Below are 18,362 nucleotides of genomic sequence, written 5' to 3' on the forward strand. Positions count from 1 at the left end.
CTTTTCCTGCTTATCTACTCCCAGCACTATGAATCTAAGTTAATTGAAGTGCTGCTCTAGTGATCCTTATCGACGCGCAAGTGTCCCCCTGATACATGCAAACTGTGAACAAAATGTGCTTGGCAGAAGCAGAGCCCAGGGAAGGAGGCTTTTAATAAGATGGAATCCTGCGGGGCAGATAAAGACCAAAATGGCCCAAGCAGTCTGCCCAGCAGTAATTGACCCACCGTGGGTAAATGCAGAAGTTTCAAGTTTCTTTAGTTTTGATATACCGTCTATCAAAACAAATGTCTAGACGGTGTACAATATTAAAAAAATGGTGAGAAACAATTAAAATAGGTAAATAAAAGCAATATTTTATCAAATATTAAAAATATTAGACAAATTCAGATTAAAGTACATGAAACAGAAGTATTTCCATATGGTGCTTTGGTACAAAACGTCCAGTTTCTTTATGTAATGTTTAGATCGTGGACTTTGCAACCTGTATATGGGCGAAAATCCTACATAAGAACATAAGAACATAAGCAATGCCTCTGCTGGGTCAGACCAGAGGTCCATCGTGCCCAGCAGTCCGCACACGCGGTGGCCCAACAGGTCCAGGACCTGTGCAGTAATCCTCTATCTATACCCTTCTATCCCCTTTTCCAGCAGGAAAATGTCCAATCCTTTCTTAAACCCCTGTACTGTACTCTGCCCTATTACGCCCTCTGGAAGCGCATTCCAGGTGTCCACCACTCGTTGGGTAAAGAAGAACTTCCTAGCATTCGTTTTAAATCTGTCCCCTTTCAACTTTTCCAAGTGTCCTCTTGTTCTTTTATTTTTCGAAAGTTTGAAGAATCTGTCCTTCTCTACTCTCTCTATGCCCTTCATGATCTTGTAAGTCTCTATCATATCCCCTCTAAGTCTCCTCTTCTCCAGGGAAAAGAGACCCAGTTTCTCCAATCTCTCAGCGTATGAGAGGTTTTCCATCCCTTTTATCAAGCGTGTCGCTCTCCTCTGAACCCTCTCGAGTAACGCCATATCCTTCCTAAGGTACGGAGACCAATATTGATGCCAAGAAGCGGGTGCCACAATGGGGCACGCTGAGTGCTAATTCCGTAACCACATTTAGGCACGCTTAAGCGGATATAGGATACTAACTCAAACCTGCTTTGGCATGCCAGAGGTTAGGCACGATCACTAACGCCAGGTCAGTGGCTGATGTAAAGGGGCTCGCCTCGCTGTGCCAACCAGCGCATACAACTGATAAGAACATAAGAAATGCCTGCCCCGGATCAGACCTAGGGTCCATCCAGTTCAGTGGTCCGCACACGCGGAGGCTCAGCCAGGCGTACCTGGGCGAATACCTTAATCATTTGTATCCCTCAATGTGTCCCGCAAGAAGATGTGCGTCCAATTTTACCTTAAATCCTAAAATGGTGGTTTCCTCCACCACATCTTCTGGGAGAGAGTTCCAGGCGTTCACCACCCGCTGTGCGAAGCAGAACTTTCTGACATTTGTCATGGCCGTGACCCCTCTCAGCTTCAGTCCATGACCTCTTGTCCGAGTCACATTTGACAAAGTGAATAATGCTGTTTCTTGCTCTCCATCCTTTCCCCTTGTCGGTGAGTGAGCTTGCTCCATTTTGTCGATTCCTTTTAATATTTTAAAAGTCTCTATTAGATCCCTTCTCAGTCTTCTCATCTCAAGGGTGAAAAATCCCAGATTTCTGAGGCGTTCTTTGTAGCTCAAGTTCTCCATACCTTTTGCTAGCTTTGTCGCTCACCTCTGAACCCTCTCCAGCAGTGTTATATCCTTCTTCAGGTACGGAGACCAGTGTTGGACACAGTATTCCAAGTGTGGTCTGACCATTGCTCTATAAAGCAGCATTATGACCTCTTTCGATCTACTCGTGATTCCCTTCTTTATCATGCCCTGAAAATCGCTGGTTCACAGCATGTACAGTGAAAAACGCTGCTTCCCAGCATCCAATTTGTATTGTGGTGACAATTGATTGTTGATTTCTTGGAATGTATATATCCACATTGTATTAACTGAGTTGAGATAATATTCTTTGTAAGATTTTTGTTATGTATATTATATTCTTAAAACTCAATAAAAAAATTATTGAACATAAATAAAATAAATGAATACTTTGGGGACAGGCCTACTCGTTGACGCTGCAGAGAGGCTGTGCCGCAGAATTCTGCTGCTAGGGAGGAGCTTTTGGTACACCCTAAACCTGGGGTGTCAAAGTCTCTCCTCGAGGGCCGCAATCCAGTCGGGTTTTCAGGATTTCCCCAATGAATATGCATGAGATCTATTTGCATGCATTGCTTTCATTGTATGCTAATAGATCTCATGCATATTCAATGGGGAAATCCTGAAAACCCGACTGGATTGCGGCCCTCGAGGAGGGACATTGACACCCCTGGCTTAGGCTGTAGACAGAGGTGGAATATATAGACCAGGGGTGTCAAAGTCTCTTCTCGAGGGCCGCAATCCAGTTGGGTTTTCAGGATTTCCCCAATGAATATGCATGAGATCTATTAACATACAATGAAAGCAGTGCATGCAAATAGATCTCATGCATATTCATTGGGGAAATCCTGAAAACCCGACTGGATTGTGGCCCTCAAGGAGGGACTTTGAGACCCCTTGATTAGAGTGTCTATTGTCAGTTTCGTAAAATGTAAGGATGGTCGCACCCCCACAATGTTAGGTTGGAGGGGTTAAGTGAAAGGCATCCTGACAAACGCTGGTCCCAGGTTCAGTTCCCTCACCGATGACTCACCAGAAAGTAGAATAAAGAAGGCATAGCCAGAGGTGTTTGCATAAAGAATATATATTATAGAAATAGTCTTACAGAAAAGTAATATTTATAAGCATTACAATTAAGCTGAGAGCATTACACTTAAGCAGAGAGCAAAGCAGTCTTGCTGCCTTACAGAGTCCAGAAGGAAGTGTGAAGTTTCAGGGAAAGGCAGAGAGAGAGAGAAAGGGGGATGGGGTGATGTTTCGTGTTCCATAGATAAAGAGAAGGATAGACAGAGAGATAGAGAGAGCTCAAGAGAGAACCAGAGTGCCAAGCCAAGAGCCAAGAGATAGCTAGATAGAAAGAAAGAGAGAGAGAGGGCCAAGACCCCTCTCCTGATAGCTTGATAGAAAAAGAGACATATTGATAGAGCAGAGAGCAGGCTTTTATACCTTGGAATCTTATTCTGACTAGAGAAAATATTGTATCTCCCAGTATCTTTCTGTTTAGAACTTGCAAACTGTTTGAGACAATGGTCAATTTAATTGACAAAGGAGAGTGTGACATCTGCAAGCATGGTGATGGGATTAAGTCTCTGGCTTGATCTGTGCACCATTGTCCTAAGCACCCTCTTAATCAGACATTAACACCTTTTAGCTAGTCATGATTCAATCAGGGAAACTTAAAACATATCAGGGATACTTAACACAGTCTCCCTGCACAAAGGGTCTATCTGCCTTCCCATGCCAGGGTCAGATTGATATAATTTCCCATAGGCCTCTAGGCTGACATCTATGTCAGGGATGGACAACTCCAGTCCTCGAGGGCTGCAATCCAGTCGGGTTTTCAGGATTTCCCCAATGAATATGCATGAGATCTATTTGCATGCACTGCTTTCATTGTATGCTAATAGATCTCATGCATTTTCATTGGGGAAATCCTGAAAACCCGACTGGATTGCGGCCCTCGAGGAGGGACTTTGACACCCCTGCCCTAAACAAAACTGTGTACATCTACTGAAGAGCTCAAGCTCCAACATCTAGTCCAGTGGTTCCCAAACCCTGTCCTGGGGGACCCCCAGCCAGTCGGCTTTTCAAGATATCCCTAATGAATATGCATGAGAGAGATTTTCATACCTGTCGCTTCCATTATATGCAAATCTCTCTCATGCATATTCATTAGGGATATCTTGAAAACCCGACTGGCTGTGGGTCCCCCCAGGACAGGGTTTGGGAACCACTGATCTAGTCTCTATCTGAATACCCTTTTGTTTTCTTCTTTCCTAGAGGTGGAGATGATTTCTCATGAGCTTCGCCTGTCTCCCTCTCTCTGTCTTTTTGCCTCTCTTTCTGTCTTGTCCACCCCTCAATCCCCATTTATTTTTCTATTTTCCCATAGGATAAAAGGCGACGGTATGTCATGATGCATTCCCAGGAGTCGGGAAGCTCCGTCTTTTTCCATTCGCAAGAGGATTCCACGGGAAATGATGACTGGAGAGGGCCAAAGGAGGACTTAGCGGACCGGACCCTGGAGTTCCTAGCAGTCAATGATGACCAACTTAGAGACTCCGAACAGGAACTTGGTCAGTTTCTCTGAACACAATATGGCATTATGGGCTTTTTATTAGGGATGAGCAGCCAAAAATGTTTGATTTCCTTCATTTCTCTTGTCGTTTGCAGATCTGTTGATTGTGTTTTCTTTTGGTTGGTTTTCTTTTTCATTTTGGGAGCGTCATTAACAGCCTGCACTCTTAACTGACAGTTTCTGCATGTGCGATGCTTTTTGCATACATAACAGTTCACACAAACATAGAAACATGACAGCAAATAAAGACCAAATGGCCCATCTGCAGCATCCACTATCTCCTCCTCTCCCTATAGGCTAAGGCTCTTTACACCTGCATTGTGAGGTCATAGAGCTTTATGATTATAGAAACATGATGGCAGATAAAGGCCAAACGGCTCATCCGCAGCATCCACTATCTCCTCCTCTCCCTATTGGCTAAGGCTCTTAACATTTGCATCTCCTCTTCCTATAGGCTAAGGCTCTTTACACCTGCATTGTGATGTCATAGAGCTTTATGGTTATAGAAACAGAGAAACATGATGGCAAATAAAGGTCAAATGGCCCATCCAGTCTGCCCATCTGCAGGATCCACTATCTCCTCCTCTTCCTATTGGCTAAGACTCTTTAATAATAATAATAATAATAATAATAATAATAACAATTTATATACCGCAATACCGTTAAGTTCTATGCAGTTTACAATAGATTAAGCGAGGTACAAATTGATTGAATTTAAGAGGGGGGAAGAGCGTGTAGGCTGTGGCCAGTGGCCTGTAGCTGATGGGCGGGCAAGGCCAACCCATGGCTATGCTCCTGACATGTATGCAGGAGGCAGGAAGATGAAAACCATGCTTAATAACCTTCTGATAGATGAGAAGAAATAAGGAGACTGTGAGGGGGAGGATAAAGCATGAGCAAGAACAATGTTCAGGTCAGAAAAAAAAAAATAAAGAACTTGAAATGACGTATGTTCTGAGGGGGGGGGAAGAATCATAGCTCAAGAGGGGAAAAAACATTTTAAATGAGGCACTAGTGTTATTCTGTATTTAAACTGTTCTATTTACTCATTAAGAGTGCGGATAGAGGCTGAGGTTTTTATGGCTGATTGCAAATTATCCCAGCTATAATGAGCTGTAAATGCCACCCTAACATCATTTGCTGGGGAAGTGCAGCAGAGAGTGTGTCGACGTGGCTGGCAGCTTCATAAAAAAAAAAAAAAAGATTACAAACTTGCTGCTAAAAATACTGGCTCATATGTATGTCCTACAATGTGTAATTTAGATGCCTGCCTAAAAATTAATGTTTGTTTCCTAACTGTTACTTGTCTAAATTGAGCCAATTAAAAGTAGGTTCATCTTCTCTTTTTCTGAAGCAGGAACTATTTCTATCTAAAGCCAGAGTATCTGCAGTTTCTTCTCTGATCTAATGAAGATGGGATAACTTGTAACCTAGTCACTAATGTACCAAGTTAGTCCGATAAAAGGGGTTTTCACTTACAACCTGTTTGTTTGACCCCCTGGTTCCACCAATAAAAGTGAAATTGTGTGTGTGTGTATGGGGCGGGGGATTTCCCTTCCCCCCCCTGGCTATGGGTGTCCCCTGTTCCAGAAATCAAGGGTCCGATATTCAACCAGCAGCAGTGAATGTTTTGTCCCCACCGATAAAGTTATTTGCACATATTTAAAGCCGGGATCCGTATAGGCTTCGGTTCAATCAGAGCACCTTTTTTTGTACCCTGGATATTTCTGAAACAGAGGAGATTGAGAGGGGACATGATAGAAACATTCAAGATAATGAAGGGAATAGACTTAGTAGATAAAGACAGGTTGTTCACCCTCTCCAAGGTAGGGAGAACGAGAGGACACTCTCTAAAGTTGAAAGGGGATAGATTCCGTACAAACGTAAGAGGTTCTTCTTCACCCAGAGAGTGGTGGAAAACTGGAACGCTCTTTCGGAGTCTGTCGTAGGGGAAAACACCCTCCAGGGATTCAAGACAAAGTTAGACAAGTTCCCGCTGAACCAGAACGTATGCAGGTAAGGCTAGACTAAAATAGGGTCGCCGTAGATGAAGAAGGACACAGTACTATTTGAAAGGGTCCAGAGAAGAGCGACTAAAATGGTTAAGGGGCTGGAGGAGTTGCCGTACAGTGAGAGATTAGAGAAATTGGGCCTCTTCTCCCTTGAAAAGAGGAGACCGAGAGGGGACATGATCGAAACATTCAAGATAATGAAAGGAATAGACTTAGTAGATAAAGACAGACTGTTCATCCTCTCCAAGGTAGAGAGAAAGAGAGGGCACTCTCTAAAGTTAAAAGGGGATAGATTCCATACAAACGTAAGGAGGTTCTTCTTCACCCAGAGAGTGGTGGAAAACTGGAACGCTCTTCCGGAGGCTGTTATAGGGGAAAACACCCTCCAGGGATTCAAGACAATGTTAGACAAGTTCCTGCTGAACAAGGACGAACGCTGGTAGGGCTAGTCTCAGTTAGGGCGCTGGTCTTTGACCAGAGGGCTGCCACATGAGCAGACTGCTGGGCACAATGGACCACTGGCAATTCTTATGTTCTTATGTTCTAGGTCTAAATAAAAATAGCCTTCTTTTAAGACTTGGATATTTCTTCCTGTTCGATTATCGCTGTGGGACGTCCTAATTTTAGGCCCCTCCCTAGTCCCATGCAAAACACACCCATAACATGCCCCCTGGCTATTTGGATGAACTGCAGTGCAGAGCGTCCAAATTCTACTGTTCCAAAATCATGGTTGGTGGCTTGTGGCAGATGGATTTTTTTTTTTTTTGACACTTTGAGAAGTCCATGTGCTTTGAAAATGAGTCTCTTAAAATCTCAGCAAACCTGAGCTCCCAGTAGCAGCATTAATTCTAGGAATGTATTCAGCGTAAATAACATCTCTTGGGTCTATTAGAAACCTTTTGATTTTTCTTATTAAAGAGGAAATTATTAATGCCACAGAGGACAAAGGTAGTTCCTTCTTTGATGAATATTCTCTGAAGCTCTACCTTCTAACACAGCTAATAAAAACAAACTCGACCTTCATTTTTAAACTGTTTATGTCGTGCTTATTTTTTTGCATATTAATAATGACTTTTATTAAGACTATTCCCCAGCTTTTAGGGATTTCTTTTTTTAGTAGTTGTATATTTTTTTTTTATATATAAAGAATTTTGAATTTTACAATAAAAAAAAAAAATTAGAAGGAAAATAACTTAAATCAAAGAAAAAGAACATCCATACCTAGTGGCTTGCGGTGAGGGCTTTCAGGGGGGTTCAGTGAATCCCCAGCCCAAGAGCCCTGCTTTTTTATTTTTTATTTTTTGGGGGGAGGTTACTTTTTGCTTGATGCAGTATGATTTGCTGAGTAGGCAGCCTGCTCAACCAGCCAAACTGCATCAAACAAAAATCTTTTTCTTCTGTAATATGCTGGGGAAGAGCGTTCCACAATTGGGGGGTCCATTACTGAGAACATATTATGTCTTCTAGTGCCTATGATTTTCAATGGGACTATTAGGAGTTTTTGGGCCGTCGATCGAAGAGACCGGGAAGTATTGTAGGGGTGACCAGAGAATTGGATAGAAGATGTGCGCTAGATGTGGTATTATTTAGATTTTAGCAAAGTCTTTGACAGTGTTCCACCCTCGGGCTGGGTCAAGAACTGGTTGAGTAGAAGGCAACAGAGGGTAGTGATCAATGGAGATCGCTCTGAGGATGTTGCCAGTGGTGTACCTCAAGGTTCTGTTCTTGGGCTTGTTCTTTTTAATATTTTTATAAACGATATTGCTGAAGGGTTGTCGGGTAAGATTTGCCTCTTTGTGGATGACACCAAAATCTGCAATTGAGTAGACATCTCAGATGGTGTGAATAACTTGAAGAAAGACCTAGCGAAGCTTGAAAATATGGTCTGAAATTTGGCAGCTAAAATTTAATGCTAAGAAATGCAAAGTTATGCATTTGGGCTGCAAAAACCAAAAGGAACGGTACAGTTTAGGGGGGGTGAAGAACAGAAGACCGGGACTTCGGTGTGATTGTATGTGATGATCTTAAGGTGGCCAAACTGGTTGAAAAGGTGACAGCAAAAGCTAGATGGATGCTAGGATGCATGGCCAGTAGGAAAATGGAGGTATTGATGCCTCTATTTAAGACTCTGGTGAGACCTTATTTAGAATAATGTATACAGTTCTGGAGGCTGCATCTTTAAAAAGATGTAAAAAGAATTGAGTCGGTCCAGAGGGAGGCTACTAAAATGGTATGTGGTCTTCATCATAAGGCGTATGGGGACAGATTTAAAGATCTCAATCCGTATACTGTGGAGGAAAAGCGGGAAAGGGGAGATATGATAAAGATGTTTAAATACCTATGTGGCATAAATGTGCATGAGTCAAATCTCTTTTATTTGAAAGGAAACTCTGGAATGAGAGGGCATAGGATGAAGTTAAGAGGCTCAGAAGTAATCTAAGGAAATACTTTTTTACAGAAAGGGTGATATGGGACAGTCTCCTGGAAGAGGTGGTGGAGACGGAGACTGCCTCTGAATTCAAGAAAGCGTGGGATAGGCGCGTGGGATCTCTTAGAGAGAGGAAGAGTTAATGGTTACCGCAGATGAGCAGACTGGATCAACCATTTGGCCTTTATCTGCCGTCATGTTTCTAGCAAAGATACAGAGAAGGGTGATGAAAATGATAAAAGGAATGGGATAACTTCCCTATGAGGAGATGCTAAAGCAGCTGGGTTTCTTCAGCTTGGAGAAGAGAGCTCAGGAGTGATATGATAGAGGTCTATAAAATACTGAGTAGAGTGGAAAGGGTAGATGCGAATCACTTGTTCACAATTTCCAAAAATACTAGGACTAGGGGGCATGTGATCAAGCTACTAAGTTGCATATTTAAAACAAACCAGAGAAAATATTTCTTCACACCACATGTACTTAAACTCTGGACTTCGTTGCCGGAGAATGGGTGAAATCAGTTAGCGTAGCAGGATTTTAAAAAAGGTTAGGATAATTTCCTAAAAGAGAAGTCCATAGGCCATTATTGAGATGGCATGGTGAAACCCACTACTTATTCCTAGGATAAGCAGCATAAAATCAGTTTTACTACTTGGGATCTAGGTTGGTACTTGGGACCTGATTTTTTTTTTTTGCCACTGTTGGAAACAGGATACTGGACTTGACGGACCTTCGGTCTGTCCCAGTAAGGCAATTCTTATGTTTTTAGGTAAGCCAAGCATAGGACAATCAAGCCATTGCGACATCACTTTGGTTCTTAGGCATTGGTGGAATGAGGCATTATGACATCACAGTGACAGCTCAGGAATGTTGCTACTCTTTGGGTTTCTACCAAGTCCTTGGGACTTGGGTTGGCCACCATTTGAAACAGGATACTGGGCTTTGTTGGACCTTCACTCTGTCCCAGTTATGGTAATTCTTATGTTCTTATTTGCAATTATTTGCTTCTGTAAAATGTCTGCACTGTGAATGTCCTTATGTAAGCCGTTCCGAGCTTCGAGGACAGGCTAGAAATCGAAATAAATAAATACTCTCTTTGCAAATTGTAGACTCAGATGTAAGCCATCACGCATGCACAAATTAATGTGTGGATATGCGCCCTATCAGAAAAGAGTGTGCACTGTTTGGAAAGAGTGCATAAACCTTACCTCCTCCTTTACAAAGCTGCACTAGCGTTTCTAGCGCCAGCCGCGCTTACAGGAATTCTAAGAGCATCGGAGCTGTTGCCACGGCAGCTGACGCTAAAAATGCTACCGCGGCTTTGTAAAGCAGGGGGGTTAATGACATGGTCCCAAAACAAAACAAAATGAACAACGGTACAACGAACGTGGAAATCGAAATGAAACATTCATTTGTGACTTTGCAAAAGTGTGTTCTGTTCCGGATGGCGGTGCATCAGTGACTTATGAGGGAAATTGATTTGATTTGATGTAATCATTTGATATACCGTTTAATGCAATAGTTTGAAAGTGCTTTGCAGTAAAAAAATAAGTTTTTAAAAAATTGCAAACATTAACAAATGTGACGTAATAGGGCTCCCTTTTCACTAAGGCGATTCGCGCGGACCAGCGTGGTAACCATTCCGAAGCCCTGTAAATCCCTACGGCTTCAATGCGGTTGCCGCGTGGCACTCGCTAATGCCGCTTAGTGAAAAGGAGCCTAAACCTCAAGCAAAAGCAATATTTATTCAAATATCAGATTATAAACAAGAACAAAAATATCAGATCATTAAAAAAAAATATCAAATAAGACATGGAAACAGAAAAGTACTCATAAAAGTATTCTCGAAAATTCAGGTTTTCAACACCTTGAGAAACTGGACACGCTGCTAGAGAGAGTCTTTATCATATGTGTATTTCACCTGGGGGGGTGCAGGCATGACAAAGAAACCAGAAAATATGCCATGACTATATTCACATGCCGCTTCTTGGTATTGTTTCTGGCTTATACGATGATAACGCGTCACGCCTGATATTCATTCGCTAGCCGCTGGCCAGAAATGATACCAGCTCTACTCGCCACTTCTAGTCCTCATCATGTCTCTTGGTGTTTCCAGCAATGGACCCTAAATCCCCATCTCGACGGAGGGCGTACAGTTCGAATCAGATTGCTGATCACGACCCCACAAAGAAGGTCCATACGTCCAGTGACCCGATTGCAGCAGCTGGAAAAAATCCACTCCGCCGAGCTCAAATCCAGGAGCTGGTGGGCCAGACTAGCCCTGAACCGTGGCAGGCAGAGCAGCAGGTAACTGGCAGAGGGTTTCTTTCCTAGACATCTGGGCACAGGAAATGTCCAGACCTTTATTTTCACGGGCCTTAGATTGCACGGAAGGTGTGGGGGGTCTGGTGACAGCTGCTTTCTGCAAGTCAATCAGCTTTTTGCTGGTGGTTCATCTTTTATTGGGCTAGTGAAAGGCATTTGTGATTAGCTTGGGAGAGCTTTACACTTTCCATCAGAAACCTGCAAAATGCGATAATAATAATAATTTATTCTTGTATACCGCCACACCCAAGAAGTTCTAGGCGGTTCACATCCATTAATTAAGATCCGTGCTGACACACGGATTTACAAAATTTTGACAAAGTTACAGCAACAAAGAAGGGAGCGTGGGAGCGCTTTAACAGAGTTAAGAAAGGCAGGTGAGGTAGATTGATTGTTTTCAGAATTGTATGGAACGGCGCAATTTTAAAAAGGGAGGAGAAGAGAAATTCCTGCGTGTCCATCCTTAGCTTATATCATGTTGGCCTGGTGAGGCCATAGAACTTTGGAAAGTCCTTCACAAATATAATCTGTTAGTCCAATGCAAAATCACCACCAGCAATTTCTTTGCTAGAAAGTGGTTGGGGACCCCTGCGCTCTCACAACCACTACTGCCTCTCTTATTGGCTGTAATAAGGAGTTGGACTCCTATTGCTAGCTAGCTAGGTGCCATTGACTCACGTTCGAGTCCTAGCAAATTGATGAATTGCAGATCTAAAAAGAGATCACGGGGACAAATATGTTCCCATCCCCGCAGGAACTCAATTTCTCAGTCCCGTCCCCACGAGTCCCTACCCCATTTCTGCAAGCTCTGCCTTAACCGCACAAGCCTCGGACACTTATGATTTTAAAGTGTTTCAGGCTTGTGCAGATGAGGGCGGAGCTTGTAGGAATGGGGCAGGCACAGGAAAAGAATTCGCAGGGACAGGGTAAAATTTATCCCCATGTCATTCTCTACTTGGGAGAACAGTATAGAAAATTGAATCAATAAATAGTGTGAAAAGTTACAGCCTCTGAAAACCAGAGCTGCTATTGTGACATCATAATGCCTCATTCCACCAATAAGAGCCAACCTCTTCAGTGATGTCACAATGGCTTGATTGTCCTATACTCAGCTCACTTTTATTACATTTTGATTTCTAGAGTGGTGCAGTGTAGAGAATGACAAATTTGTCCCCGTCCTTGCAGGAACTTAATTTCCCTGTCCAATCCCCGCGAATTGTGTCGCTGTCCCTGTTCCATTCTTGTAAGCTCTGCCTTAACCGCACAAGCCTCAGACATTTATGATTTTAAAGCATTTGAGGCTTATGCAGATGAGGACGGAGCATGCAGGAATGGGACAGGAAAAGAACTCGCGGGGACGGGACGGGCAAATAAGTTCCCGCGGGGACAGGGAAAAATTTGTCCCCGTGTCATTCTCTAGTCCTCCAGCATCATCCCCATGGTTGTCTTCAACAAGTCCAGCCATCTGATTCAATTCCTAGAGGCTTGTAATTTGTAAATTTAGGGATCCATATTCAAAAGCACTTATTTGCTTAGTAGGCGCTGATGAGAGGGATACTCAAATGATGTTCACCACATTGGTATGGGTGTATTCCACGATTCGGCTTTATCTGTAATGCAATTTAACTTATAATTTAGGCTCTTTTGTAAGGAGTTACATAATTGGTATGTTGTATGTTGAATATAGGATCTACTGTAGAAAAAACACAAAAAGGCAACCTAGTCACATCAAGGTTTGTGTGGGGGACGCTCAAGACGCCAAAATTGGCTCGCAACTAACAAACCAAAATGGGGTGAACCTGAGAGCACCCTGTATTATATTCACCCCATTTTGGTTTGTTAGTTGCGAGCCAATTTTGGCGTCTTGAGCGTCCCCCACACAAACCTTGATGTGACTAGGTTGCCTTTTTGTGTTTTTTCTACAGTAGGAATTTTGGCAAATTTGGAGTGTATTGTTGTTGTTGTGAATATAGGATCTATGCAGACAATATTCAATTTTTCTTCCCAGTAGATGACTCTTTTTCTATAGGATCAGTAAAGTTGGAGATTATACTGTCATGGATGATGGCAAATAGACTTGAATTGACTTTGGCATAACCAGAATTGAGATTAGATCAGTGGTCTCAAACTCAAACCCTTTGCAGGGCCACATTTAGGAGTTGTAGGTACTTGGAGGGCCTCAGAAATAAATAGTTAATGTCTTATTAAAGAAATGACAATTTTGCATGAGGTAAAACTCTTTATAGTTTATAAATCTTTCCTTTTGGCTAAGTCTTAATAATAATATTGTTATTTATAGCTAAAGAGACATATGATCAAGAAACTGTTTTATTTTACTTTTTTGATTATGATAAAAATACCGAGGGCCTCAAAATAGTACCTGGCGGGCCGCATGTGGTCCCCGGGCCGCGTGTTTGAGACCACTGGATTAGATAGTGCCTGTCTCCCTCTCAATAGGAGCCGGTATTATTTCAGAATACAACTCTTACTCCAAAGGTATCACGCTTTGAATATGCAGGCCCAAGATATTTGGCTGATTCAAGCACCATTCTATCAATTCCATGTTTTTTTTTAAGGAGGATAAAACTATGTTACCTCTGCGTGGGTCACCAGATTTTACTACTGTAAAATACGGATCCATGGCCCCACCCCTTAGGCCCGCCCACTTCTACCCAGCCCTGCCCTGTTCTGGCCAAGTCACGCCCCATTCTGTCCCAGCATCCCCTCCTCCCCCCCAGCCCTGCTCCCTCAACCTGTTCTCATACTCGGAGCCGCGTCAGGAGGGCATCTGCGCAGGTGTGATGCAATGATTTCACAGGCATGTGCACATGACATCACCACATTGCTTGCGCAGATGCCCTTCCGACGCGGTCCCGAGCTAGAAGCTTTTCAAAACCTGGACAAAGTGCCGGTGGAACTGAGCATTTCTTTGTTTTGTTGGGATCGATTTATTGTCTTTATGAAGAGATTCGGCAAAGGTTTTTTTTTGTGTGTTTAGCACAAAAATTGAGAGTCATTCACAAAGGGCTCCTTTTTACAGAGGTGCACTAGCGGTTTTAGCGCGTGTTAATCTGGTGCGTGCGCTAAAAACAATAGCGCACCATCGGAAAAGGAGCCCAAAAAGTGATGTCTCTCGGAATTTATTCAATAGAAGACTCATTTTATTTTGCATTGGGGAATTTTATTGGTATTTATTGCTTTGAGCCTACAATGGAAGTCTTAGTTTCTAGGTTGGGGAGTAACCTGCTTTTGTTCCTCTCCTGCCGTATTGATTTTCTGTGCTTTGATATCTCACATCAATTTTTCTTACGGATCAAAACCCATCCAGTTCATAGCTCACTGTTTGAAGTCACAGGGTGGACCATAAAATGAATCCCGTGGCAGAGTCCCTGGGGATATACTGACCTGTCAGGAGTAACAAAATGAACATGTACCTGGAAGTGAGGCGGAGAAGGAGGAGGAGGAAGAGGCATTAGCAGAGCCCAAGTTCAACCTGCTGATGATCTGTTGTGTTTAATTATTTTTTTATGGTGCTGGGAATTAGCAGGTAAATGCCAGATGTGTTTATTCCAAGTAGATACAAACATTTGAAAACCCTTATAAAGAGAGATTTTGTAAGTAAAGGGGAAAGATCTTATAATCTCACATTTTTATGAGGGGTACAGTGAAAACAGAGTGTTTTTGATCAAAATCTAGAGGTTACGGGTCTTCTAAGCAGGGAGCGCTAGATTCCTGGTCACTTGTCACATCTGACTTCAAATCTGATTTCAGAGGACTCAGTGGACTGCTTGTCTGCGCTCCATAAAAAGGAGGACGGATTGAGGTATCCGGGTTTTACTTCCATCACTTTCACTGGAAGTAAAACCCGGACGTCTCAATCCGTCCTCTTTTCTCTGGAGTCATATGGTAACCCTACAGAAGGGGTGTCAAAGTTCCTCCTCGAGGGCCGGAATCCAGTCGGGTTTTCAGGATTTCCCCAATGAATATGCAGGAGATCTATTTGCATACAATGAAAGCAGTGCATGCAAATAGATCTCATGCATATTCATTGGGGAAATCCTGAAAATCCGACTGGATTCCGGCCCTACAGTGTGAATGAATGCACCAAACAGAGACTGTCTAATATGTAGTATGCTATGTACACCTGGAAGAACTGAACTTCTGGGTCATAGGAAGGTAATAAGGTAGTTTTAGGTAACACAATATGGCATGGTTCCATCTTTAATGGAACATATAGGGCTCCTTTAACTAAGCTGCGCTAGCGGTTTTAGTGCGTGTTTAGCTGGCGTTAATTTTTACGCATAGCGTGGGGGGGGGGGCAGCGCGCGAGTTAAAAACGCTAGCCCACCTTAGTAAAAGGAGCCCAAAGTCTAAGACCTCAACAATGTAGCCTCTCTGGTTGGACCTGGTCTTCTTGGAATGCCAGAGATTTGATTGTGCACAGAGAATATGAAAGGAAAAACCAGAAGAGGAAGAGGGGTCAGGCATAAATCTTCCTAAAGGAGTTTGATACCCTGATTGCGCCTAGATCTTGATTTGATATTGGAGGAATTCACTCTCTAGAACGCTTTAATGGCTGGATTGAAAAAGGATTTAAAGCCTAGAAAGGATGAAGGTCCTCTAAGCTGCCTGAGGCCATCCCCGAGTCACTTCCCCTGAAAAGAAGAGAGAATGCATAAGGAAGTCTGGAAAACAGTCCAGCATGGACACATTTATCCTTTCAGGCTTCTTCCCTGCAGCAGCTGGAAGCTGAAATAAGAGATTATACGCTTATACTCAAGCTGAGTGAGAGGCAGCAAAGATTGTATAAAGGAAACCAGTGCCGTTAGAAAAGAAACCATTTCTACCAGTTTAGTCAAAGACCCTGTCCAGAGGGCAAGTGCTCTGTGTTATATTTCAATTTGTATTTTTTCCAAAACGTGATAGTTCATTTTGTGGTAGACGTTATCACATTAATTGCTCCTAAAATCTGACAGATGCCCTGGCTGCCGGCTTTAGACATCGATCCAGCTCCCGTTGAAGGCAGCTTTGTCTGTTGATTGCTTCGTCTACTGCAGGTGCTATTGATTCTGTCTTGTGACGTCATTGGTGATGTCATGACATACACAGGGATGCCTGAATTATGATGGCTGTGGGGGCTGTAACTCAATGCTTTATGGCCTCAGTGTGTCTGCCTTGTAATCATAACACTGTCAACCGCAGAGAAACACAATGCTACAGGAATGAAATTGGACAGATTAGACGAGGTTTATGGTCCTTATCTACTGTTTATATTCTTTGAGATAAAGTTGGAAACATGGACTAAACGTCAAATGATAGTAATCATGTTTCCATGTTATTCTAATGTTAGATTTTGTGAATGATGTTTTCAGCAATGTTTTGAGGCGCTGGAAGGCACTCTGAGATGTGGGTGTTTGACCTACAAAAGACAAAATTTGGGAAATGGTATTTCTTCTTGCCTTTAGTTTCCATGCTAGAAAGAGGACTTGTAGGGAGACTAGAGAAATCTTTGCTGAGTCAATAACCTTTGGAACAGAGAATTAGAATAATTCCTGGGAATTTCACTGGGGAGCCTGATAGACCTATTTGCATTTTTTGGATGTTTGAGTTGTCAATGTGTTATCCTCTGCTTGATATTCACTGATTTCTGACACAGCTGGCAATAAGGGAAAGGGTAGTGAGCAGCTAGTGTCCAATGGAGTCTCCATGGCAACTCAGAAAAGCTTCTGACAAGACTTTAATGCCTCCCTGCTCACCAAAGCTTAGGCACACTAGTAATGCAGGAAGCGGGGAGTCAGGGATAGCGAGAGGGGCGAATAGGAATGGGAGATAGAAGGAAGGAGGGGAAAAGAAGAGCGGCAAGCTAGAGGGAACATTGTAGACTATATCCAGGACTCAAATTGGTCACAAAAAAGTCCAGTAGGATGCAAACCCACGCAGGCCAAAAAGGAAAGGAAAAACCATGGGACGGGACAATGGACTTTCCACCAATCAAACAAAGCCAACAGGATGCTATAAAGCAGTTTATTAATGCTCAAGTTGAATAAAACCCCAACACAGGACTGTGTTTCAGCACAAATTGGACATGAGACTAGACCTGTTTTAATAACAAATAAATAGCAAGGTGCCCAAACTGACGAGATGACCACTGGAAGAATGAAAGCATGGCCCCATCTTACTCCCCCAATGGGCACTGACCCTCTTCCACCACTCCCATCCTCCAAAAGATATGAATGAAGCAGTACATACAGGAAAGCTAGGGACCTCCCTCCACTTCAAAATCACTGAGCTCTGGAACAACTTTACCTCCCCTCTTCGGAACTTGAGCTCTCTCCAAGTTTTCCGCAAACATCTGAAAACCTGGCTTTTCTCAAAAATGTAAGCCTCCCTCCAATTTAGGAATCAAGGAAACTCTTATATCTTGGCATCCCAAGTCCTCTAAATATTCTTCACACTTCTACCTCTAACCCTCTGTTGTAGTTCCTTCCTATTTCTTCTACTGTAAACCGCGCCGAGCTCTACGAACGTGGAGATGATGCGGTATACAAACCTAAGGATTAGATTAGATGTTATGGCCAGTCATATAAGAAGAGCAAGCAGGTTCCTGGAGTAGCCTTATGGGTGGTATAGTGAACTATAGAAATGGAGACCCAGGCCCTTATCCCACTCTAACTACTAATATAGAATCTGTGAGCCTTCCAAACCCCACCCTAATCCCACTGTACCTACATATAGGTGACACCTGCAGGCATAAGGGCTATTGGGTGTACAGTTGGGTCCAGTAGGTTTTGAGTGGGTTTTGGAGGGCTCTCCATTCAATATAAGGGGGTTAAGGTGAGATGTGTACCTGAGACTTTTAATGTGATGTTCATTGCTGTGCCCCCTAGGGTGCTCCACTGCTCTGCTGGGATGTGTGTATGGCCAGTCTATGCTGGCTCCTTCTACACCCCAATGGTTTGTTTTGTGGAATTTAAAAAAAAATCTACAAATGGGTCAAAAGGATTGGTGCATTGAGGACAAACACATCTGAGAAGTTGCCATTTTTGAAACAAAAAGGTAGATGTTTCCTTGCTTTGAAAATGGTCATATTTTAGGGGGGTTTACTTACCATTCCTTGCTTCTCTATAGTGATGTTTGTGCCCTGATAGAACAAAGCACTAAAAGATGAAGTCTTAAAGAAAGCTTCCCTATTAGCCCCCCGCCAAAAGGAGATCTTTAAATGATCAGTCATCAGAGGCTCAATCTTCAGGAGAAGTTGTGAGAAGATAATAATAA

The 18,362-nt window shown here is 42.9% G+C and overlaps 1 protein-coding gene across 1 annotated transcript in view; it reads left to right on the forward strand.

Annotated features, from left to right (window-relative positions):
• VWA5B1 (von Willebrand factor A domain containing 5B1) overlaps positions 1 to 18,362 on the forward strand; it is a 94,085-nt gene that overhangs the window by 41,300 nt on the left and 34,423 nt on the right. The window contains exons 12-13 of the mRNA XM_033921149.1: positions 4,137 to 4,320; positions 10,879 to 11,069. Coding sequence (XP_033777040.1) covers positions 4,137 to 4,320; positions 10,879 to 11,069 — 375 coding nt within the window. The remainder of the gene's footprint in view (positions 1 to 4,136; positions 4,321 to 10,878; positions 11,070 to 18,362) is intronic.

Source organism: Geotrypetes seraphini, chromosome 15 (genome assembly GCF_902459505.1).
Source record: "Geotrypetes seraphini chromosome 15, aGeoSer1.1, whole genome shotgun sequence".
In the NCBI taxonomy this organism is placed as follows: domain Eukaryota; kingdom Metazoa; phylum Chordata; class Amphibia; order Gymnophiona; family Dermophiidae; genus Geotrypetes; species Geotrypetes seraphini.